Here is a 25,775-nt window from a genome sequence, read left to right as displayed (position 1 = left end):
TAATGACCACAACAGCATTTCTCTTGTCATTTTCCAAGGTTCAAGAATGTTGAAATGTGGAGGTAATTGAGAGTTGACTGAAGCACATCTTATTTTCCCAGATAGACACTAAACCTACCTAACTCTCTAAACCATTGTGCATTTATTGGGCACTGCCCACCTTGAATCCCTTGGGAACTATCTCATTTTAGCTCTCATGATGCTGAAGACACATCAGGGTACAATATTTAATTGGTAAATCATGCAGATTAAACATGCTCTTTGTTATAAATTGATTAAATGTTTAATTGTGGAGGAGTTTCATCTCCACAAGATTTTTTTAATGTTATGATGTCTTGTAAAATTTAAAGTAATTCTTTAAATGATAGTTAATCAGTTATATTCATCCAAACAGCATTTTATAAAGGATTAATTTCCCAGGACTTTCTCTGAAAAGAATGCTTACTTTCCAGTAAAGAAACTCTAAATTAAACATTTTAAGTAAAATTGACCTATACTATATAAATGGATTCAGTAGCCTATTAGTGTAAGATAAAAAGAAAATAATGAAAATATTGTAACCGAATGTGCTTCTCAAAATGAAACTGATTTTGCACTTACATGCTCTTGTTTGCCTCTGGACTCCCAAATTTTAAGAAAGGGGGATATGCCCAGAACTTTTTTCTTTTTTTAGATGGAGTTTTGCTCTTATCACTGAGCCTGGAATGCAGTGGTGCAATCTCGGCTCACTGCAACCTCCACTTCCAGGTTAAAATGATTCTCTTGCCTCAGCTCCAGAGTAGCTGGGACTACAGGCATGCATCACTACGCCTGGCTAATTTTTATATTTTTAGTAGAAACAGGGTTTCACAATGTTGGCCAGGCTAGTCTCAAACTCCTATCCCTAGAAGATCTGTCTGCCTCCACCTCCCAAAGTGCTGAGATTACAGACATGAGTCACCACCCCCAGCCTGCCCAGAACTTTTGAGCTAGTGTTTCACATCAGTGCCCAAACATTTTGATGTGAGAATTTACTCATTCTTGGTAAGATTAACACTGCTATTCTTAATGTATTTAAAGATTGTTTATTACTATGTTGATTTCCTGAGAATGGTTGAAATCAACAAAACATGGATAAGAGTGACCATTAAATAGAACTTTCACAATACACAATTGAAATCAACAAAACATAGATAAGAGTGACCATTAAATAGAACTTTCACAGTACACTTGGTTGTATGCATTTAGCGCTGATAATGTACTTTTTCAATCATATTATTTGGGCGAGTTTCTTTGTGTATGTAATCAGCCTGTTTACTAGGAATGCAGGCTGGAACTCACTGAGATGGAAGACCATCTTTGCCTTCTTGCATGTCTTATAATTCCACGATATAGAAGTATTCTAGCTGGGCAGGGTAGCTCATGCCTATAATCCCAACACTTCAAGAGGTCAACATGAGAATGATCACTTAAGTCTAGGAGTTCAAGAAGATCCTGGGCAACATAGCAACAAATTGTTACTCTCTCTATATATATAATATATATTATATATATTATATATATAGCAACATATAACAATTTGTTGCTATGTTATATGTTATGTTATTTGTTGCTATATTATATATATTATATATATATATAAAAATTAGCCTAGCGTGATAGTGTGTTCCTGTAGTCCTAGCTACTTCATAGGCTAAGGCGAGAGGATCATCCAAGTCGAGGAGTTTGAGGCTGACAGAGCAAGACCCTGTCTCAAAAAGAAAAATGGGAAACTTTCTTACATGTGAATGTCGGTTTTAAAATAGCAGTTTTCCTCTTTTCAATTATGTTTCACTTTTTAATAACTGTATAGTTGTTATATGGTCTTCATAAATTAGTATAGATTCCCATTAGGGTATTTTCATTTTGGTTTTATTTTTGTATAAAAGTACTATTATATATAATAATTAACTGTTGTACCAGTATGCCCAACCATGATTTTCCTATCAACACTAAAATACTAATATTATTCCCATGTCATAGCCATTATTTTCCTTTTCCATCAGTAGAAAGGGATGTATGATATGAGTACAGTGATGTACTTGAGGCCGTTTGAGGTTATTTATTTATTGGGGTTTTGTTTTTGTTTTTGTTTTTTGAGACAGAGTCTTATTCTGTAGTCTAAGCTAGAGTGCATGGTGCAATCTCAGCTCACTGTAACCTCTGCCTCCCAGGCTCAAGCAGTTCTTCCTCAGTCTCCCAAGTAACTGGGACTACAGGTGTGTGCCACCACGCCTGGCTAATGTTTTGTACTTTAGTGGAGACAGGGTTTCACCATGTTGCGCAGGGTGGTCTCGAACTCCTGAACTCAGGCAGTCTCCCCACTTTGGCCTCTCAAAATGCTCAAATTACAGGCATGAGCCACCATGCCCAGCCGAGGTAATTTATTTCTAAACATCGTTGTGTTGTGTACCTCAGTACCTCATTGTGTACTAAAGGTAGATAAAAAGTTTAACTTTTTGGTTATATGTATGATAGGAGGAGTGTCTCATTCATCTCACATGTTGTAGCAACGTGTTACTTAGCTGCTTTTAACACATTGTTTTCCAGCTGTTGTCATTGTTGTGTTTCATTGTATATAATCCTGCTTTGGTTTACTTATGGTATTTGGACTCAAACTGAAGTTGTTTGGCCTGTTTTAAGATAGTCATAGCCAAGCCTGTTTCTGTATTGTCTTCTCTGCCTCAGTAGATGCCATACAGAGCTGCTCCTCAGCTTTTTTTTTCCTTAAAGTTTGTTTCTCTTTAAAACCTCTGCTCTCGAATTACAGTTGTCTGGTTCATTTGAGTTAATAATCCTCATTGTAATGTTAAGTTATTATTTGTAAGTGTAAGAATTTATAAAAGGATCAACTTTTGATGTATGGTGTATGCCAAAATAGCTTTGGCAAGTCCAGACGTGGTTCAGAGAGGCCAAAGGCCTTCATTTGAATCAGAGCTGTTGGTGAATTAAAAACTGAGAACCTTGAGATAAGCATGCCCAATTGCCTAAAAGAAACTCAATCAGAAAGTGTATTATAGCTTGTTGATCTTATTTCTTTGATAATTCAAAAGAATGTTCAAGAAATATGTGGACTTCTTGCTTAGATTCTTGAAATGTGATCATGGAACACAATTGTCATTTGGCACATTCCCAGAAATACACATCTTTGCATGAGGCACCTGGACATATGTGGCAGGTCTGGTAGAATCAGCTAATTAACAACACAGGCTTAAACAGGCACCTCATCTGGCAGTGCAGTTAGTTGCCTGATGGTGCTCAGCAGGATTTGGTAGTGCTTTTTATTTTTCTATCCTAATGGTCTGCTGCCCACCTAATTTTGCCTTATTGTCAGTCACTACTTACCGCAGCTTGGGGCCCTCCCAGGAGGCTAAATTATTATCAAAGGATTAGGGAGATGTAGCCTTGCAGCTCTGACATTTCTGATTACTTGTCTATGCCAGAACACTAATTAGCTGTGACTAATTAAGAAAAATGTTCCTGCCATAGAAAACCATTTAAAAGAACTGAGAAGTAGAAAAGCAATTCAAAAGCTGAGCAGTGCTCAGATTTGCTGATGCTCTTTAGATTTCCACCAGAGCCTTAACTCACCTTTAATTGTGCCTAGAATTAAAAAAAAGAAATTCCACATGCAGACTGACCAGAGGATTTTGCTTGAATAGGAAAAAGAAAAATGTTGATCACCTAAGCTCTCTTAACAATGGTAAAATTGTGTTTGATGAATGGAAGGTGACACAACTTTCATTTTCATGGAGAAATTGTTCTAAACACCAATTGCATAAATGTATGTTTGCGTTCATCCACCTGAGTCAGTAACAAAGGCTTAAGTCACTGAAGAAATTAGAATATTCCCTCTACTGATTTTATAAAAGACTGTTGAATTGATTATAAGGAACATGTTGAGCATTTTGAAAGTTTTTTAGCCTTGCTTTCATGTATCTTTCATCTTTAAGATGGTCTAGAAATTCTGACCTCTCTATGTAGAGCCTGTGACTTTGCATGCTTGCACTTCAACTGGTCTCTAGTGCCTTGTTCATGGAAATGCCTAGGCTTCCCCTGAGACCAGCATTTCTATCCGTTGACCACTGCAATGTTTTCGTAGAACAGATAGCTACTACCCTCCATCCCTTCCATCCTAACTTCTTAAACAAATGGCATGGTGGCTTTAAAGCCATTTTCTATGCTGGCTTGTTGTATTCCCCTCTGTGAATCACACCTTCTGCAAGGTCAGACCATTCACAAGTGGGCACAGCAGTGGCAGCCAGGTCACCAATGTTGACTAAATCCAAGTAAAGAAAAAAAAAATCTGTGTAAGGAAGCAACAGAACCATCATTACATGTGATTATTGAATGCATTTGCAGGAAACTATATATAAAATAATTTTAAACTTTTGTATAAACACCTAACCTGTAAGAGAGAGCCCTGAATTTCCTGATCTTAGTGCAGCCCTAGATAACACATCATCTAAATTTTGCTCTCTTATTACAGATAAAATATTTCACTGGGGGAAAAAAATAGTTCTCACCCCTACCTCACCTACATTCTTCATGCTGATTTTTAAACCCATTTCTCTCTTTTCTCTTATTGGAGAACAAAAGGCAGGTAGCCAGCATCCTCTAAGGAATAATCCTTCCTAAATATGAAGACTGTTATTAAGGTACCTGTCATACTTGTCTACTCTAGGATAAATAATCCCTGTTTGTTTAACTTCACTCCATAGGCCTTTTTTTTCTAGCCCTTTAATCATCTTTGTGGCTGTCCTTTGAAACTTCTCAAAGTGTTCTCTGTCATGCTTAGGGTTTAGAGTCAAGGATAGGATGCAGTATTTGAATGTGGCTGAACAAGATTCTTTCAAGCCTTCTATTTATTCATTCCAATATATAACTTTCCCATACTTTTGCTCTACTGACCTCTGTAGTTCCATATATTCCCTGTATTTGTTTTTGTTGACTTTTTCTCTCACTGGCTACATATCTTAAAGACAGGCAATAATCTGAGGTCAGGAGTTCAAGACCAGCCTGGCCAACATGGTGAAACTCCATCTCTCTTAAAAATACAAAAATCAGCCGAGTGTGGTGGCATATGCCTGTATCCCAGCTACCCGGGAGGCTGAGGCAGGAGAATCACTTGATCCCGGGAGGTGGAGGTTGCAGTGAGCTGAGATCGTGTCTCTGCACTCCAGCCTGGGTGACAGAGCGAGACTACGTCTCAAAAAAAGATAGGCAATAAATGTATAAGTTTATTGATGTAGAATATTTATTTTTGAGGCAGTAAAAGTACATGTTGATTGATGTAGAATATCCATTTCATTGATGTTTTACATTATAAGATCTAGAAAACAAACTCATCATTCAATTACTATGTGTAAAAAAATGGTGGGGAATGTTGAGATTAAAACTTCAGGCCTTGGCTTTGCCCATAGAAATGGCTATCTATGTCACAATGACTCAGTAGGAATCTAGTGAGAATAGAAAGTTGAAACCCCTCTTATTAATTATTTAATCATTTAACTTATATTTATCAAGCACTTTTTAGACCACACACTTTGCTAGAGGCTGGAAATACAGTATTAAACAAGATAGACCAAGTCCTTGCCACAAGGGAGCTTACCAAATGGGTATTTTTGAAAAATTTTTATTTCCACATAAAATGTTTTATTTTTTATCTGAAGAATGGCTATCCACAGATTTTTTTTTTAAATGAAAGTACTCTGGTGAACTGAAAGTCAATTCTGTTTCAAAATAGATACTAATAATTAATCTATTAAGTTGTTTATTTCTCCCTCTGCTTCAAGTGGATGATTGTGAACTTGCTAAAGGTTTAGAGCCAACACAAAGTTTGTATCCAGTTCTAGCACCTGCATCAAATGACGTGACTGTGAGATAAGAGCACACCCTTGCTCTCAATTCTTCCTGGGTTCTTAGTTCAAAAGCCAGGCTTATATCAGCTCCCAAACAAGCTCTTATATCCCTGCAGACAGAAGTCACTATTTCCACAACAACAATATTTTTCTGCCTTTCTTTAAAAACAGCTCACAAAGCCAACAAGCGTAGAAGGCACCCAGGACATGTCACTTAGTGGTGAAAATACACAGGCAGCACAGCCACCCATGCCTCCCAATATACCCCATGGCCTCAGAATGAGTACCTTTAGACCTGAACATATGCTAGACAGGCAGCTCCCTGCTTGGGGGATAACCTCTGGAGGACTGAGTACATCAACATCTGAACTCATAGTGTTAGCATAGCTTTGTGAGTGAGTGAGTGTGTGTGTGTGTGTGTGTGTGTGTGTGTGTGTGTGTATTCTCATATATGTACATAGATTTGAAAGTTTATCAGTTTATAGTGCTTTCTCATTTATTTCATTCATCACCTAGAATTAAATTAGACTGTCACATTTTAAGCCCCATTTGAGTCCTGTTTTAAATTTTTTGGGCCAAATGCAACTGTTTACTTTTCAATGATTTATACAGCTTTACATGTATTTAATTATTTTTCTATTAAGGAAATATGTGATTCAAGTCAACAGTGGATCTGGCTCTAGTATTCATCTGTCCTTTGTCTATTGAAAAGCTGCCTGTCTACTATTATAGATATAATATATATATAATTTTATATTTATAAATACTTAAACGCATGCAGTCTTTTCATGAAAATTGAATGCATGCTCTGTGCCAGACATTCTACTAAGGGCTGGAGATAGCAATACAAGTAAGATTCAGTTAAAGCCTTGTGTATACTCACAGCTGATTGAGGGAGACATAAACTACATTGTGCAATATTTTTACAGACACCTGTGTAGAGTTCTAGGAGCAGAAAATAGGTGAGCCCATAATTGTACCTAGTAAGAGATAGTATTGGCTAAAAAGCAGAGATAATGAATGGTTGAGCTGAGTCTTAAAGGCTGACATGAATCTGGACAGGGAGATGTAGTTGGGAATAAAGTCCCGACAGAGGAATGGGCATGCCCAGAGACCGAGGATATAGAGAAGCCTAGCATGTGGCAGAGCTGCAGGTGGGTCATTTTGCTGAAAAAGGTTCCCATGGGACTGCACCGGGACTCAGAAACAGAAAGGTAGCTGTCTACTCCTGTCCTTAGGAAACTCTTAAAAGAAGATTTTGGAATGTGTCCCATTTTTATAAGGAAACTGAAGCAGAAAGACCTGCTAACAGCTGATTCTCAGGTGTGAGTTTTATCTCAAGACTAAGTTGTACCATTTAATAGCAGTTCCAAGAGCCCAATATACTTTTATGTAAATCCTATATTATGGATTTAAAATGCAATATTTACCAAAATTTTATATACTATGTTCAAAATAAGTCAACCAGCTGAAAATGTCATACTGCCTAAAGGAATCGTTCATAAAGATGATGTTTACACCCCAAATTAGTACACACACCATTATAACTGGATTTATCAATGAGCCAAACCATTAACTAGTCACTTCACTCAAAAGATTAGCCAAACCAGTATGCATTCCATCAAGGACACTAAGAAAGGGAGGGGAGAACAACTGATTGTCTGAAATTTTCCCTTTATAATTACTAGTCTTTTTAGTACTAGGAAAGGAGCCACAGAATAAACTTGCAGAGGCACTTGCTTATTTAATAATAAAGAACAGTATTTTTTAAATACTTTTCATGTAGTTTGAAGAAAGAGATAGTTTATTACTTTGAGGACATCTTGGAATGAAGGGAATTTTGGAAGTAGTAGTGAACTGAAAAGAGCTTTTGTAGTTCCCAATTTACGGAACTTGTCCTGTTTTTGAACTTATTCTGTTATATAACTGAAGAGGATCTAATTTGTCTGTAAATATCTCTGTTATTATATTCATGTATTTTTTAAAAGATGAAGTATGGAACTCCAAAGATAGGGAAGTTTTTTCAGCATTCAACAAGCATTTATTAGGCACCTATTTTATACCAACCTTCTCCATGTTAGCACTTTTTACATTTTTCATTCCTTAATAGACATGATATTCTTAATTTGCAAACTTCCTGATGGAGTTAAAAAATGAAAATTGCCCTGAATATGACTTTATTCAACATGGAAAAAAGCAGCATGAATTGCATGCTTCTCTGTTCTGATTGAAAAAAAAAAAAAGATGATGAAGAAAGTCCCATATATAGAGTTCTACTATGGATGAACCAAGGATCTTCTTTCCACATTGCATTGTTTTGCTACAGTAGAACAAATATTTTCCAGTATTTTTAATCATTATGGTGTATAGCACTTTAAAATGCATCTTAAGAGAGTATATGAGATGTATAGCATAATAGCCATTTGACTGGTTATCCTAATAAGGAGTGTGATTCTTCAAAGAATTTATTTACATTGTATATTACATTATTGGATTTACAGAATTGTTTAATCTTTAGAAATGTGGACTGCTTCAACCTGCAAAACAAATTAAATGGTTTTTTTTTTAAATAATTAATAGGTACCTTCTCTATTTGTGCACAATCCTATGTTACAGTGACTGTCAGTAAGGACCATGAATGCTAATGACACTTTTCCTAGTTTTCTGCTAGAAGCACCGAACTGCTCTTAAGAATCAAAGGTGTTATTGACAAAACAGAAATCCAGATGTCCTTCTAAAGAGAAGTGTAATAACACAGGAGTTATGAGCACAGACTCTGGAGTATAAATATAAGATATAAATCTTTACCACTTAAGTCATACTTGCTGTATAAACTTGAATAAGTAAATTGCTTAATCTAAACTCAGTTTTGTGTCTGTGTAAACTCGGTTTCCAGACATGCAAAATGGGAATAATTACACCCACTTCATCAATGTTATCATAATAATTAAATGAATTCTTTGTTTGTTGTTTGTTTTGTTTTGTTTTGTTTTTTGAGACAGTCTCGCTGTGTCAACCAGGCTAGAGTGCAGTGGCGCAATCTCAGCTCACTGCAACCTCCACCTCCCAGGTTCAAGTGATTCTCCTGCCTCAGCTTCCCAAGTAGCTGTGATTACAGGCACACGCCACCGCACCCAGCTAATTTTTTATATTTTCAGTAGAGACAAGGTTTCGCCATGTTGGCCAGGCTGGTCTCCAACTCCTGGCCTCAAGTGATCCACCCACCTCTGCCTCCCAAAGTGCTGGGATTACAGGCCTGAGCCACTGCACTGGCCTAAATGAAATTTTAACTGAATCACTTGCACTTCCTATGAAGGATAAAATAAATATCAGATGCCTTTATAATTAGAATTCATAAAAATAATACTAATAAAAACAGTATCTGTAATTCACAGTCCTTTATAAATCTCATTCCTCAGTATACTTTATTGTTTCATTTTTATGTCTATACATTAAGAGGCCAGATGAATAAGTTAAAAACATAACAGGGCCGGGCGCAGTGGCTCAAGCCTGTAATCCCAGCACTTTGGGAGGCCGAGACAGGCAGATCACGAGGTCAGAACATCAAGATCATCCTGGCTAACACGGTGAAACCCCGTCTCTACTAAAAATTACAAAAAAAACTAGCCGGGCGAGGTGGCGGGCACCTGTAGTCCCAGCTACTGGGGAGGCTGAGGCAGGAGAATGGCGTAAACCCAGGAGGCGGAGCTTGCAGTGAGCTGAGATCGTGCCACTGCACTCCAGCCTGGGCGACAGAGCGAGACTCCATCTCAAAAAAAAAAAAAAAAAAAAAAAAAAAGACAATAGAAAGTTCTGGAACTCTAGATGATTTTTCTTTATTCTGGAAGAATTCTGTCATTCTGTAAAAACAGAATGACAACTGGGTTTTTCTCTTCCATTCATTTTTACAAGAATCACAAGCTCATCATGCCTTTTCCTCTAAGTCAAATTTAAACTCAGTATTTCTATAGAGCATTCAAATCTTAGTATTTTAAAGATAGATTCATATAATCTACCCCACATATTACAGATGAGAAAGCTGAGGCATAGAGAAAGTGTGTAACAGGCTCAATCAAGCAAATAGTAGCGTAAAAGGGGCTAGCACTGCCTACCCTCACGGGATCTGCATTTGTGATCTTCTCTGGTGTGTTGACAACCAGCCCACAGCTGCCATGTCCAGATGCAAGTCTCTTCTCTTTCCCCACCATGAGTGCCTCTGGATCGAGCTGGGAATGTGACTGGCATAGGTTGGGTTAAACACTTCCTGTATTTTTAACCCTAATAGGCTGGTTTCACTTTTCCTTAAATATAGCCCTTATTCCTATTCCAAGCCAGGAAAGTATTCACACTCAAAACTTGCAAAATGCTTGTGCCTGGTTTTATGGAACCAGGTATGATAGTTTCAGTGGGATGCATTTAACAGGGTGGAAGAACCTTGATATTATTATATTAAATTTACCATTAATATAACATTTGCATTTTAGTGCTTAGACATGAGAAATGAGTGAAACAGAGCCACACATTTAGTTACATTGAATAGATGTACTGTTGACAAAATGAACACTCAATGTATAATGAAACATTCATATTTACTTTTTAATATACTGGTGAATTGTAGTGCATTAATGTTTCTAAATATTTTGTTGCTCTTTAAAACTACTAAATGATCTTACAGGATGGTTTATATTTATCAAATTTATCCAAGCCTTCATTATTTAAAAAGTACTGTTTGTTCTTTCATTTAATTTAACTTTATATTTAAAAGGTATGTATTTCCTAAGGTGAGATTTTCTAGGCGTTATTTCATTTTAACACAACGGCTCAACTCTTGCTAAACATACAGATTCTTTTGAAATAAATGAAGAAATACATAATATGGAAACATGGCCATTTCATGTCTTAATTCACTAAAAAGTGTTGGTTCTTTGGTTCTTTTTCTTTTCTTTTCTTTGTCACTTATTGAGACAAGCATAGCTGGAGAAGAATAAAAATGCATCAGCTAGTTGTACCAATTCATAATTAATAAAAAGCTAAACACTTAAGTAGAAAATATATCACAGATTTGTACCCTAGCGAAGCAGCTATTTTTACCTTGCCATCATCATCAGAAGCTGCATTCTGACAAAAATCATTTGCTTGAAGCAGCCATGATATAGAAACCCTATGTGGTCTTGTGATTCAGATTTAGGAATATCAGCCTTGGAGGGTCTAAAGGCATTGTGCATTAGTATGTATTGAGACCTCATTCCAGGTGGCAAGCAGCTGGACTTTTTGAAAATAAAACTTCCAAAATAAAGGTGAAGTGCTTGTTTCCAGGCAATACGTGTTATATTTAATTGAATCGTCCTCAAAATGCTATAAATTAGGCAAAAAGGAGAGTGCATATTTAATATATTTGTTTTGTATTTCCAATAGTCAACAGAATAATGAAATTCCTTAACTACTTCTCTTTAACTTGCATGAAGAAAGCACGGTATGTTGCTAAATCTCTTTTCACCAGCTCTGCGGAGAAACAACTTTAATCCTTGTTAGAAAATTGCCGAGTCTGGGACTGACAAAGAGCTCATGCTTGTTCTATTGTTAGTGCTCCCCGGCCCCAAGAGCAGAGCCCTTTACAGCTGCGTGGATCCCGCCTGGCTCAGCTGCACTATTTAGGAGATGAGGTTTGTCAATTTCTATTGACAATGGAAAGAGTTTTTCAGGGCCTGTAGCAGTGCTGACACAGTTGGGGATCAATGCCAGCCATTCAGACTGCACCCTCTTTCATTGCTTTGGTTTGTTAATTCAAGACTAAAGGTCCACTGAGGGGGTTCAGGGTGTTTAAGAAAGCTGATGAACTGTTTAAGAAAGCTGATGAACTGCAAGCGTTTATAGCCCTGGTGTGGCAATTTCCATAGTCAGTGGCAACTCCTGGCACTGAGGGAGCTGTGTCCTTGTTGACCCTCTTGTTATTAAAAATGCACAAGTGCTGCGCTTCTCAATATTTCAACACTCTTTCATTGTCAATACCACCTTCTGAGCCCTTCAGCTTGTTGCTTGCTCTAAAGATCTTCTTAGATTGGGTTTGAAAACTTCACCTTAAACACTAGATTAGACTGATGTTCTGTTTTCCGTGCTCCTGTTGATTTGTTGAACCTTCCCAGGGCTGGAAAGCAAGTAGCAGCTTGATGGGGAGACGGGCTGCTAATATGATTTACCAGTCTACAGTCATGCACAATAAGTGTGAATAAATACAGGGGTCTCACAGAGTCAACCCTAGCCTTTCCTTTTCTTCTATTTTTGCTTTAAAAGAGATATCTCAAGAAAATGAAGTGAGTAACGCATGCCCTTACAGGAGTTGAATGAACCACAAAAAGAAGAAAAAAACATATTTTTTTTCTAAAGCGGTAGGCTGCTGTCATGGATTGATGTAGAAAAAATTTGTAAAATATACACTTACTGCTTTATTCCTGTGTAGACCAAGGCAAAGAATAAAGCAGTAATGCCATTCCCATACCTTCTGTGCAAGCTGCGGCACCCCTTCCTTTTCATCCCCTACAGGGAAAAGTGAATGGTCAACCAAGTTGTTTTATAAAATTAACTTTTCCAAAGTGAAAAGGCGCTTTCTAACATGGAGACTTTACTGCACATTCACCCTTTTCCAATTTTTTGTTTGGTTTGGTTTGGTGGAGGGGGTTGGGGAATGAAGAGAACCTACCTTTGACTTTTTTCTCAGTGTGAGAAAATGGTACCTACCCTATTCAGTGGTCAAAAGAAGGACATATTAATTCCAGCACTAGAAATAAGAAGGTGCTAAAGGTTTCTCTTTGGTGGCTTTCATTGTTTAAGGTGTGTGCGCGTGTGTGTGTGTGTGTGCGTGTGTGTATGTCTGCGTTTTAGTGTATACAAGAAAGCAGTCATAGTGGGATTTTTGTAGTTGTTAGCCTATTCTTAGTGGCAGCACATATTCTGAGCTAAGTTGCTGCTTTTCCTTAATCATTTGCTTAATTTAGCTGAAATGCCTCTTGAAAATGCTTTGACTTAGGAGCCAAAAATATACATTAGTATTTGATAGAATAAGTTTTTCTTAGAGGCTTTTGCTAATAGAACAATTTATTGACCTTCAAAGTAAGATGATGATAAAGTAGCTTAAACATTTTACTTAATAATAGTTCTCTTTTTCTGTTTTGCAGTTAATTTTAGATCATTTTATTCCCAAATTCTTTTTCTCTAAAATTATCATTTTGGCATTGTATTAAATAAGTTATATATAAATGATTTCTGTGTTACATTGTATGTCTTTTCAATTATCACTTAATTATAAGTGCCATTATATATGGTGGAAAAATGAAGTTAATTTTAAATTATATAAGGATTTTCAAGAACACAAAGATGCATATAGAGTAATTTTAAGAAAGTTTGTTCATTTCCCTCAAATTTATATAACTTACCAAGTTACAGTAACTGCGCAGTCTAACAGAGTAACTAGTATGTTATGATAGACTTCGTAAAGTACATATACTTTCTCTCCTTCAACAAGAAAGAAAAATTTACTATCCCGTGCAAAATGACTGTAATTTTTAAGAGTCACATCCATTAGGACAATATTTTCACTTTCAAATTATCTAGAGTGTGGTGTGGTGGAAGGGCCTCAATTAACTGTACTCATATTCAATATCACCAATACTTGTGAGCGTCTGCCTGTATTAAAATAGAAATCAAGAAGTTGAAGCTGTAAATAATTTGAAATAAGTAGCATAGAATTTAATGTTGGAAATTAAAGTATCTATAAAAGATTTTGAGACTTAATGTGCCAGTTAAAGTAGTGAATTTACTAGAAGTTTACTTTTTTAGGAATTTTGGAGTATGACTGTCTTGTTTTATAAAACTTATTGCTGAAATTTTTACATGTCCTGAATATTAAGAAAGTGCTTATTAGGAAGGAGCAAAATTAGATACAGGAATAACATATGTTCTAAAAATCATGATCCATCTCACATTTTTAAAGCTTGAAGCTTTTATTTATCCATTTGATTGCTATTATTTAGTATATCAGTTATCCATTTAAATTAGATTACCTCATTTGATGCATATATGTTCATTATACTAACAAATTAATAGAAATAAGCATGGTAAAAATGTAAAATTCGTTTTTAATTTATACTTAAAATACCATTTCTTGTTAAACTAAATTGTATCCAATACAATTTATAAATATAAATCCAGATGAATTTCAGACTTGGATCAGTGAAAATTTATTTTAGAAGTTGAATTTACGGTTTTATTATGTAGAAAAATTTTTTTTTCTAATTTTTTTTTCTGTGTTTAAATTCTTAAGAACGTATGCACACACATACGTGATCTGGACTGTCACTATGTTTGTATATACAAACAAGGCACAAAATCTCTTGTCTTTAAAAAACTCTTTTGTCATTTCCTAAATGCTGAGTGGACATTGATATTTCTCACTTTTGTCTGAATGAGTAGCATTATTCTTAGAGTGTTATCAAAACCTAGCTCTGATTCACTGTATCCCTTAAAAATGTCATTTGTAATGGCAGATTGTCTTATTTGAAAATAGGAACAACATTTTCTTTTACTCGACTGACAGACATATAGGAGCAGAAAAATGCATTAAAGAAGAATTTCAGTTTTTCTCTTAAGAGAGTTGTAATAAACAGAAAAATTATGGAACCTCGAAAACTACAAAATGAAACACATCCTTTTCATTCATAATTTGGTCAACTGACACCTATTTTGTGATTCTTACAAGAATTCAATCTTTATAATGTTTCTTCCTAAGATCTCAATAAATCTTTATTTTAGATGGTTTTAAAGAGCTTGGTAAATATTTAATTGATAAAGGTGTGATTGAGGATTACTGTTTAATAAGTTGTAGGGTTTTGTTTTTTGGTTTTTGGTTTTTGGTTTTTTTTTACCATCGCTCCTTTAAAATGTAATTTTTAGGTATTGGCTACATGACTTATAGCATAACACATCTTCCTTTTGATTTTTATTTAACATGCAGGCCAATAGAAAATTTTCCTTTGAAAATAATTTACCTCTTTTTTCCTGCTGCTTGGCTGTCCATTCAGTCCTAAAACATGTATTTAGGACCCTTTGTTACCTACAAATTACAAAGCAGGCCACTAGGCTGCAAAGTGCAAAAACACTGTTTCCGTGAATATGTTACAGCTGAAAGACTGTAATGTTAATTCATTTAAAGAACAGCCTAGGTCAACTTAACAGATTTTCTAGCAAAGCATACAATTCTGTTAATAGGAAATTATAGCATTATTGACTTCAAGTGCTGATCTGTGGTCATTTCAGAGTGTTTTATTACCCCCTCATTACCGAATCTGTTAAATGAATACTGCAGAGGTTGTTTTCTTTTTTGTTCTCCTCCCCTGTGCCCCAATTCTCCATTCCAGCAATGGTACAGCAGTTCCATGAAAGTCATTTGTGTGTGGTTGACTGATAGATTAGACCTCCAGCTCCATATTTACCAGCTGAAGACGCTCATCAAGATTGTGAAGGTAAACAAAATGTGTTTAGATATGAATTGCCCACCAAGCTATAAGGAATAATGACAAGATACTGACATACAAGAAAACTGTATTTGATGTAACTAAAAAGTATCACTTATTAGCAATGTTGTGCTGCTGTTTACTTCCATTTTTAGTTAGATTAACAAATGAATATAAATTTATCTTTTTTGTACTAATAAAAAAAAATTTGCTCGCAAATAATCACAGTTTGAGATTAAATACATAAAGCCCCAGCACAGTTACCTGAAGGAAGTAGGTTCACAATAATTTTACATTAATTTTCTTAAGCATATAAATGTTTTCTCATAATACAATTACTTCATATTTATTTGGATCATATATCATTGTGAGGGCTTTTGAACTATATTTTGCCAGAAGAATAAGGAGAGTCTCAGTTATTTTATTATATGCTGGTACAAAAGTAATACATTGTCATTGCCCAAATTCTTTTGGAAGCATGCCCCTTCTTATATGTAAAAGGTAATCATTTGAGTGTTGGAGACCACCCAAAACTACTGACATAGATGTCACGTAAGTTCGGCAAGGCCGTTTTGACTTTAACTCTTCAAGAGAAAAGCTAATAAATTACATGTCACGTTTAGTGAATAAAATCTGTAATATATTATGCATAATTTTTCACACTTTGTAAATTCTAATGGAAGCACAAAATTTACCCCAAGTTTAACCTTTTCTTAAAACTGGGACAGAAATTTCACCTTACGGCAGAAAACATTAAGCTATTGAGAATCACCTATTTATTTAAACAAAAGACTTTTACTTTCATTATAGTACCATTTATTAGTAGTATATATGTGTGTATGTGCCCACACACATAATGTGTATATATGCATTTATGTGTATGTGTGTGTATATATGAGTATACACAGTAGTTTGCGAAGTGTCATTCCTCACCTACTATTATCATCATCACCTGAGAACTTGTTAGAACCACAAATTCTTGGGCCCCACCCCAGACCTACTGAATCAGAAACTCCGAGGGTGGAACCCAGTAATCTATAGATTAACAAGTCCTCCAGATGGTTCTAATACATGAAAACATGCTACAGTTTGCAAAGACCCACTGTGTTACATCATTAAAAGATATTTCTAGCCACATTAAAATATTTTCTTTATTCCCTTGGTTCCTACAGTCTAATTAGAATACAAATTATTTTACGCCTGCTTGTTAATCCTTGTTAGGCCCACAAATAGGAAAGTTCTGTTCCAAAGTCAGAAATTGGCAAATCTACTGGAAAGTAGAACCAGACCTAAAATGTCACAATAATAGCATTATGATTACTCATAAATAACAAGTAAAATTATAGCCAGTCACAAAATGTTAATACTATAGCTACACATTACATGTCAATGGAGAAAGTACTTTTGATCCAGAACACTTCATATATGGTATTCTTTATTTTACAAAGAAACTGAAATGACAGTATGATAGGTTCATAATTGGCTTACTTCTCCATTGTTTCTTGTTTCTATAAATGTGACTTGAAGCGCTTTCAAATGAAGTTTTTTTTTTCAAAAAAGAGAATCAGGATAATGTATTTGCCACATATATACACATATATATACACACATATATAACAGTTGCACTTTATACAGTGATTAATATTACAATTAGCTGTTTATCCTTATGATAAACCATATTTTCAAGCTAATACCTACTGTGTTCAGGATTTCAGAGGTTACATATTCAGCCCCCTGGTGTTAGCTGATACATTATTAAGTTCTTTGTTTTGAGAATAAAAATCTCCATATTAGCCCACGATTTGTTTCTTTCAAAATTATTCCTCATTTCCACACATCTTTATAGTTAAAGATTAAGCAAGAGTGAAATTTTTTCATTTTATTGAGGTATAATTTGAAAGTAAAAATTTTTATATACTCAAGATATACAGTGTGACTTATTAATGTATACTTGAAATTTGCTAAGAGTAGATCTTAAGTATTCTCACCAGTGAGTATTTTAGCATAAAAGAACAATAATTTTATGAATTATATAGCGACATTTCCATTGTACTGTAAGTCAGTTTATCTTCTTTTAATATATTCTTCCTAATGATCAATAATTGACCAATAAATATGAAATTAATTTTCATGAATATGTTTGATTGTCCATGTTTTAGTTTTCACAGGCAAGTCTCCAGGCTTAGCCAATGTGTTCTTGGGCTGATGCATTTAATCAAGTCATAGGGAGGACTCTATTTAATAATTAGAAATGATTATTTTCACAATAAAAATCAAACTGAGTTAATAATTTAATGTTCTAATTGTTTTTTCTACTTTGAATATAAACAGACTTTAGCCGATTTCATACATAGATTCATTATTCTTTAGAACTTACATGGTTTTGCTTATAATGATTATTTCCCAATGAATTTAAGAAGCTATTGAATAACACACATTGAGAATTGCAAAGGCCCATAACCAGAATTTCCTTCCATCCAGGTCACTTAGACTTGGCCTGCATGGTACAGCAGAATGGTGTATTCTACCCAGGACCCAAACTACTTGACTTTAGCAGTCTTGTCCTTACTACTCATAGGGATTCCCATTCTTCTATGCCCATGGAGACCTAGATGCCATCAAAATTTGTATAAGAGCCAACTTTACCCTAAACAAAGACACTTTTACACCAATTGGTTCATTCATTTGCACACTAAGAAAAAAACAAATCCCAGAAAAGGTTACACAAAAAAATTAAAGACTGAAATTATTTGCAAAGTATTTACCTCAGAATGATTTATTTGGGGTAGGAAAGTAAAACCGTCAAATAATCAAAATGGTTGTTGTATTTGTGTTCTCCATAGTGGCCCCATGACATTAAATGCAGTTAACATAAATTGCCTGCTTCTTTTGCTAGGAGGGAAAAAGTGAACAGAACCCTGTGGCAGGCACTTGTCTTAAGCAAGGGCCAACCAAACCTTTGTGGAAGCCACAGGTAACATCCAAGTGTCAATAACATTTTACGAATTCTAAAGATAGAGAGAGAAAGAGATTGCAAGGCTGTCTGCCTAGTACCTCACCCAACTGGTTATTGCTTTCTAATTGAATAAGAAAGCGGTCTTAATTATATATAAATTAGAAAGCCTTCAGGACTTCAGATCCACAATTCAGATCTGCTCTGGCCTACTTACTGGTAATTAAGTTAAGTCAAAGGAAAGTCATTCCAATAAAATAAGAAAGTTGAACTCACAAACTCAGTATATAATTGTCAGTGGAACAATAATACTTTACATTAGACGCATCATCTGTAGATGATTATTTTATGTTTGACATGTTTAATCTAATTACAAGAGAGTTATAGGAATAAACACAAATCTCTGTGGTAATAATGCCATGTTTATCAGTTGCCAGATTATCTAGACAAAACATACCTTTTAGAGTTATCTCACTGGTTCTGATGCAAATTACCTGAGTTTTGGTGTAAGAGAGTACTACCCTAGTCACAATAACTTATGACTTAGAATGAGCTTATTATGACAAAATTATATCCCACAAAATGAAATATCTTCATTTGTTGTTTCCCCATTTAACTAACTCTGAACTTTTTCTCCTACTTTAAAAATCAATAATAATAAAATACCAATCATGTTCAGCTGCAGAAAATTATATTTGAAGAAGATCACCCTTTAAAAAGTGAACATGGCTGGGTGCTGTGGCTCACACCCGTAATGCCAGCACTTTGGGAGGCTGGGGTGGGCGGATCACCTGAGTTCAGGAGTTTGAGATCAGTCTGGCAGACACGGTGAAACCCTCAAAATACAAAAATTAAATGGTCATGGTGGCAAGTGCCTGTAATCCAGCTACTCGGGAGGCTGAGGTGGGAGAATCACTTGAACTGGGGAGGCAAAGGCTGCTGTGAGCCAAGATTGCGCCACTGCACTCCAGCCTGGATGACACAGTGAGACTCCATCTCAAAAAAAGAAAAAAGTGAACATGGTCAGGCACAGTGGCTCAGGCCTGTAGTCCCGGCACTTTGGGAGGCTGAAATGAAGATCATTTGATGCCAGGGGTTCAAGACCAGCCTATGCTACATGGCAAGACCTTGTATCTAGAAAAAATTTTTAAAGTTAGCCGAGCGCAGTGGCACACACCTCTGGTCCCAGCTTCTCAGGAGGCTAAGGTGGCAGGATTGCTTCAGCCTGGGAGGTCGAGGCTGCAGTAAGCAATGATCACACCACTGTACTCCAGCCTGGGTAACAGAGTGAGGCCTGTCTCAATCAGTCAATCAATCAATGTAAACATAAGGGAAACATAGATTAATATTTAAAGTGCCACAGAAAAATGTTGTTGGCTTTTGTTGTCTTGAAAATCATTGTAGAAACAATAACATGGTATTCTATTTTTTATATAATACACCAAATTTTAATGTTTTAAGAAAAAATGTAAATACTTGTTTTGCTATCCCATCTATGGAAGCTTTATGCCAGAATTCGGCACTTCACATCCCAAGGGAATTTCAAAAGAAAAGGGCAAAATTCATCCAGACATTTAGATATACACAAATTTTTACCTAGTAGTACATGTAAATTTTTATAATTCACTGAAATGCTAAACATGTGAACTTCTTTTACTGGTAGTAGGATTAATCTTCTTCCTCCACATGACTGCCCCCCAAAATTAATGCATTTTATAAAATATAATGTATTTTTCAGTATTAAAGGAAAGCCCCCTCAATTTAAAAAAAACTAATAATTTTTTATTAAAAACTTACATAGGTACGTATTTTATTTTTGCTACAGGTTATTCAAAAGGTAAATTGTGTGCAATTAGTAATGTTCTGAAAGGAAAGTAAATTTGTCATCTGATAGTCACAACATAGTCACAACATTTTGATGTAGTAATTGTAGTTTGAAGCAATAGCCAAAGTCTGTCATTGCATTTATTCCCCAGAAATACCCCAAGAAGATGATTGGCATGGACAGCCACATGAACCTATCAGTGGATTTCCCCAAGATCATTTTTGAAATGCCAACTGAGTATATATCTATGTACATGCATATAATCTAAGTTACCTAAGCAAATTTTCTCTTCTTTCTACAGAAAACCTACAGGGACTTTCGATTGCAGGGTGTGTTGGAAGGAACACTGAACAGTAAGACTTATGATACTGTGCACAGACGTTTAACAGTAGAGGAAGCCACAGCCTCTGTTTCAGAAGGAGGAGGACTTCAGGGCATTACTATGAAAGACAGTGACGAAGAAGAAGAAGGCTGATATCACACAACTTTGCAGAAGGAAGGAAGACCTTGATCGACATTTTTTGTTTGTTTGTTTGTTTTGTTTTAACCTTGTCCTTGTAATTACATTCATTGTTTGATTTGGCCAAATAAAAATGCTTGTATTTCCTTAAAAAGTAAACCTGAATGTAGAGTAAAAGGGGAAATGCCAAGATTTTGGGATTTTTTGTTTTGTTTTTTTGGAGAAGAGTATCCTTTTTTGTGTAGTTTGACCTAAAAATGAACCTTGGCTCTGCTTGTGATTGGAACATGATTTTTTTAAAAAAGAATATTTGAGCATTTGTCTGTAATCACATCAAAATGATGTTTTCTGTGTAAAGCAAGATACATATTTCTCATAATGCAGCATTGTGAGAAGTCACGTCCGATCACTGCGCCAACACTATCGTATCCTTGTTAAAATGGTGTGTACCTTACAAATTATAATTTATGTGCCAGGTTTGTTTTGTACTTAATTTGCTATTATTGTGATGTGTATAAAATCTTTAATCTTGGTTCTTAGTACTTTGAATTGGTCTACAGGTGTATTCCTGGGATGAAAGGATTGCCAAACCCAAATATAGACTAGATTATCCAAGGGGTTTGTGTCTTTGTTCCATTCTCAACATTTCTTCTTTCAACTATAAGCAAGCCCCAGGTGTGGGGTAGCAAGTGTGCTTCCGTCAAGATATTATATTCTCCTACTCCAGTATAACAGCTTGCAGGCAATAAAAATCTATTTGCTCATAACTACTTCTGTATTTATTAGACTTGTATAGGGCAAATGCAGTAAAAGAGGTTTGCAGTGTTTCAAACATCCCAACTATCTGACTCTGTGTTTTTGTTTCTTGGGTTTTTTGTTTGTTTGTTTTGTTTTGTAATATTTTGTTTTTAATCAAATGAGTAAAAGATAGTAACACTGACTGTTCTTTGGACCTAATAGGCACACACATTGTTAAAAGAATTACTATGACAGCATATTTCCACAGCGGAGGAAGTATATATTTCATACTCACTAATATTAGTAATCAGTGTTAACTAATAGTAATATTACTAATGTTAACTAGTAGTTCACATTAGTAGTGGTTCTCTCAAAATATTTTCTTGCTAGGGTTTGAGAGAGAATTGTATTATGTTGGGTAAGTTCTCTATGAATTATTTTTAGTAATATTTCCTAAAGTATATTGTCAGATTGTGCTACTGCATTTATTAATAAGTAATTTTTAAATGAGGTCAGTTAGTGCAAAATAAGTGGAGGTATCCCTGAATTTATGAAAATGTTTTTTCTGAAACTTTAGAAATGAAAAAACTTGGACCTCCAGTTTCGTTCTCCCATGGTGTAATAAGTGGTCATTAGGTATCTAGACTAGCCTTAAAAATCTAATCTACAGTTAACTATTTAGCATTGTTTTGGCTCATTTGCTGGGCCCTAGGTGTAAGATAACAAACAAAAAAGGAGGAAATTTCTTCCTTTTTCCAGGATTAGATACTAACTCTACCAACTCACTGTTTTTGAAACGAAGTTTGGGAATGTTCTCCCTTCTTTTCTTCTTTATCCACACACCAAATAGTCTTTTCTCCAAACCCTCAAATGTTCAGTCATGCTATCCCAAACTTTCCAATGGCACCATCCCCAAGCTTGCTGTTCCACCACAGATTGCTCTGTACTTGGTAATTACCCACCTTTCTTTTCCTTTCAATAAAATGTCCATTTCCTTGATACATATCATCTCCAAATAATGGATCCATTTTGTCCTGAAGTGTGACTAAGTGATGACCTCAAATGTATTAAAATTCTGCCTTTGTTAAAGAAAAGTGTATTTAAGAAATGATAGCTGACAGAATTCAGAAATAAGAAAAGCAGATGGTGCAGGGGAAAGTATTTGGGGCCTGGAGGTTCTTGCTGCTGACCTGGCATGTTTAACCTGCCCACTGGCCCCCTTGGCTGGTCAGCCCCTTTGAGGTTCTGTCCAGATTTCTATGTTCTCTGCTACTTCCCTTCTACACCCAGGAGATTTCTAAAAGCTCCTTGCCTACTCTTCACCCACAGTGGCTTCCAAAGCAAAGGCAATAGCAGTCAGAGGCAGATAGTGGAGCTACTTACATACTTATGAGAAAATTGGAGACCAACCTTTGATCCATAAAATGATGTATGAAAAAAAATCATAAAGTAACTGAAAAAGAATGAAAAGTGATTTTTAAGTTTTCCCCCCAAGCTAACTGCAAATTGTTTGAACTAATTGCAAAGTGCTTGAAATGACTTAATAATTGTTCATTGACGGGTATAACTATTAGGATGAACACCCAAGCATCTGTCTATTAAAGGATGCCACGTCTCATGTGGTATTACTCTTTTTAAAGTATTATTTTTTTAAGAAAATGAATTTAGCCAAGAGTCTAACAACTCTTGCAGAATTTTCTAAGTGAAACTTAATTTTAACTAAAAAGAAATAGCTATACCGTCTAAATGATTTGGGTGAAGGGCAAACAGGTACATTCTTTGGACAGTTTGCTTAGTGCTGCAGGAGATAATAACTAATACCGTCTAACATCCAACCAGAATCGGTTTGTTAAATAATACGTCTAGAAGGAAAATTTCTTCAAACACTTGAAGAAAAAAAAATAATAATAATGCCTATTCCCGGAAAGGGAAAGAACCATACAGAGCTTAATGTAAACCTCTTGTCTCCAGCAGTGGGTCGTTCTTGTGTTCACTGATTTTTCCACTTGAATTCCCTTTAGTCCTTGCTCATTGTCCCTCTCTCAGGAAAAGGGAGTTCCCGCTTCTTTTGCAATAAACGCCGGTACAAAGCGTCTATGTGCTGCCACCCCGCCACCCAGGGTCACAGTCCAGGCTGGCCTGGCGCCGCCCTCCGCCCGCAGCTACCGGCGGTGAGAGAGTCCACCGGCTCCTTGAAGGTGTGCTTGAGAGGGAAAGAGGTCACTCAGCCGTCGTTGCTCAGAGATCCTCGAAGCCCCTTTGCGCTGCCGCGGTCTGCCTCCCGAGAGGGCCTGGGGACTGGACCGAGTGCGCCGGGAGTTCACAGGAACCCCGCGCCCCCGAGCTCGGACCCGACCTTCTGATCCCCACCAGCCCGCGTGGAAGGGCCCGCGGGGGGAGATTAGAGCAAGAGCTTGGTCGCTTTTATTTCTTATTTCCAAAACAGAAAATGAAAATTTCCCGGTCCGGGTCCTTAAAGGGAGGTGACAGATCGATGTTCCGGAGAGATGTTCACGCTCGACTGGCGGCGGGGCATCTGTGCGCCGGGATAGCAGCCCAGCCTGCCAGCTTGCGATCTGCGCCTCTCGGCTCTCAGCAGCTCCAAGACCCCGCCACAGCCCTCCGCCATCCACCCCACATTTGTGCAGAAGTTGGAGGCCTGGCGTGTGGGGTTTCCGGGAGGCCCGTGGTTATCCAGTCTTTACACAGAGTTCCCCCAAGACCATCACCGCTACCCTATCCCAGTAGTATGCAGGGAAACGAAGTCGCTAATTCGCCTCCTTCTCCCTTCAAGTCCTACTCGTAGTAACCTTCGAGGAAGACCCCAGACCCATTTGGCCCCCGAACTTTGCTACAGATGGAGTCGCATCCATAGGCCTGGGCCGCCGGGCAGTGGTGGAGAGGGGTTGAGAGCAGCGACGCCCTCGAGGCGCGTGGCTGGGCAGGTGCCCCAGCAGGAGATCAGGGCGAGCCTTTCTCTGGGATACCCCAGCTTCGGATTGAAGTTGAGACGCAGGGCTGCCTTAAGCTGTTCTCCTCTGTGACATTGAGTAAAATATTAAGGGAGTAGAGGCGGGAGCAAAACTCTGAACCTGGACTCCAAATGTCATTAGAGGGTCAACCACTCATTTGCTTTCAGGGAGTAGTCACTGGAGTGCGACCATGTGCCACCGAGAGATGAGGAGGTAAGGGAAGAATTCGATCTGTTTCCCAAGTGAAGAAGACCTCCGATTTTACTACCCAGATTTGAGTGTACCTGACAGCAGCTTGGACAACCGCAGAGCCCCGAGTTTGGAGTCAGAAAAGTCTGGGTTTGGTTACTAGTAACCACATCTCTTCCCCAAGTCTGAGCCCTGTGGACTTGGACAAGTTACTTAACCTCTCTGTAAAATGGGCACTTCATAAGGAAGGTTGCTGGAAAGATTAGAGACGTCATAAGTGGTGGCCATTATTAACCGTTTCTTAATATACGAATGGATTCGAATGAAATCGTGGGAGGCTTGCCTCTGCCAACATGCACCACCAGTCTCACCGGCCATTCTCTCTGGGGTTGGCACAGGGTCCTTTTGGATCACAGGCAGCTCTGAGAATCTTCAGTCTAGCCCCTGGCGTGTCTGTGAACTGGTTAGAATTGTCCAGTTCTCCGGTTATATATATGGCCAGCCCGATGGGAGAAGAGGAGGAGACAGGGAGGGGCAAGCTAACTCTGGTCTCAGAAAGGGCCCGCATCTCTAACAGCAGCCCCTGTAGCTGCGGTTGGGAAGGGAGGTAGCTAGAGATGTGTTATTGAGTACACTTGCAGATTATGTTGGTCAGGGGCTCTGAAATGGGACGGGGATGATCCAGGAGGTGCCAGACCACAAGCGAGGAATCTCAGGCCTCGGCTTTTGTGGTCAGCGGGTTGAGTTCAAGGGAATTTCAGGTGCAAATGGTGTTCATTAATACTTTCCGAAGCTTATAGGAGCCTAGAACGATGTCCTGCGTCCCAATTCAGGGATGCAAGAGAAGGATGCACTTGCCAACTGCGAGTGGAACCGAGAGAGAAAGTCAGAGGGGGGCCACACGCTTCAAGGTGGCCCCAGCTGCGGCAACCAAGCAATAGGGGGTGCGGGGAGAGAGAGAGAGAGAGAGAGAGAGAGAGAGAGAGAGAGAGAGCGAGCAGGCGCTTAGGACGACTGCCAGCACCGACTCCTGCCCGGAGTTGCTGGACTGCAGTACTTGTAGGCTCCCAGGAACACTTGAGCAACGCAGCGGCACAGGGTGGGGCAAGGGTGCGCTCCAGGGTCACAACCCAGTACATAGGTGGCACAGGAGACGCGCGTCCTGGCGGTCCGGGGGTCCAGCACGCTGTGACCTTGGGCAGGTAGAAACGGAATACTCATCGGGAAAGGGGAAGAGACGGTGCCCGGCATGA

At 37.4% G+C, this 25,775-nt stretch overlaps 1 protein-coding gene across 9 annotated transcripts in view; it reads left to right on the top strand.

Annotated features, from left to right (window-relative positions):
* Positions 1-21,463, top strand: part of CADPS2 (calcium dependent secretion activator 2) — a 573,333-nt gene extending 551,870 nt beyond the window's left edge. For all 9 annotated transcript variants that reach the window (XM_045388493.3, XM_045388491.3, XM_065542514.2 and 6 more), the window contains 2 exons: positions 15,290-15,394; positions 20,465-21,463. In XM_045388493.3, coding sequence (XP_045244428.1) covers positions 15,290-15,394; positions 20,465-20,638 — 279 coding nt within the window. In that variant the 3' untranslated portion in view covers positions 20,639-21,463. The remainder of the gene's footprint in view (positions 1-15,289; positions 15,395-20,464) is intronic.
* The last annotated feature ends 4,312 nt before the right edge of the window (positions 21,464-25,775 follow it).

The sequence above is a fragment of the Macaca fascicularis genome, chromosome 3 (genome assembly GCF_037993035.2).
Source record: "Macaca fascicularis isolate 582-1 chromosome 3, T2T-MFA8v1.1".
Classification (NCBI taxonomy): domain Eukaryota; kingdom Metazoa; phylum Chordata; class Mammalia; order Primates; family Cercopithecidae; genus Macaca; species Macaca fascicularis.
The sequence above is the reverse complement of the archived record's forward strand: the minus strand, read 5'-3'. Positions and strand labels throughout refer to the sequence as shown.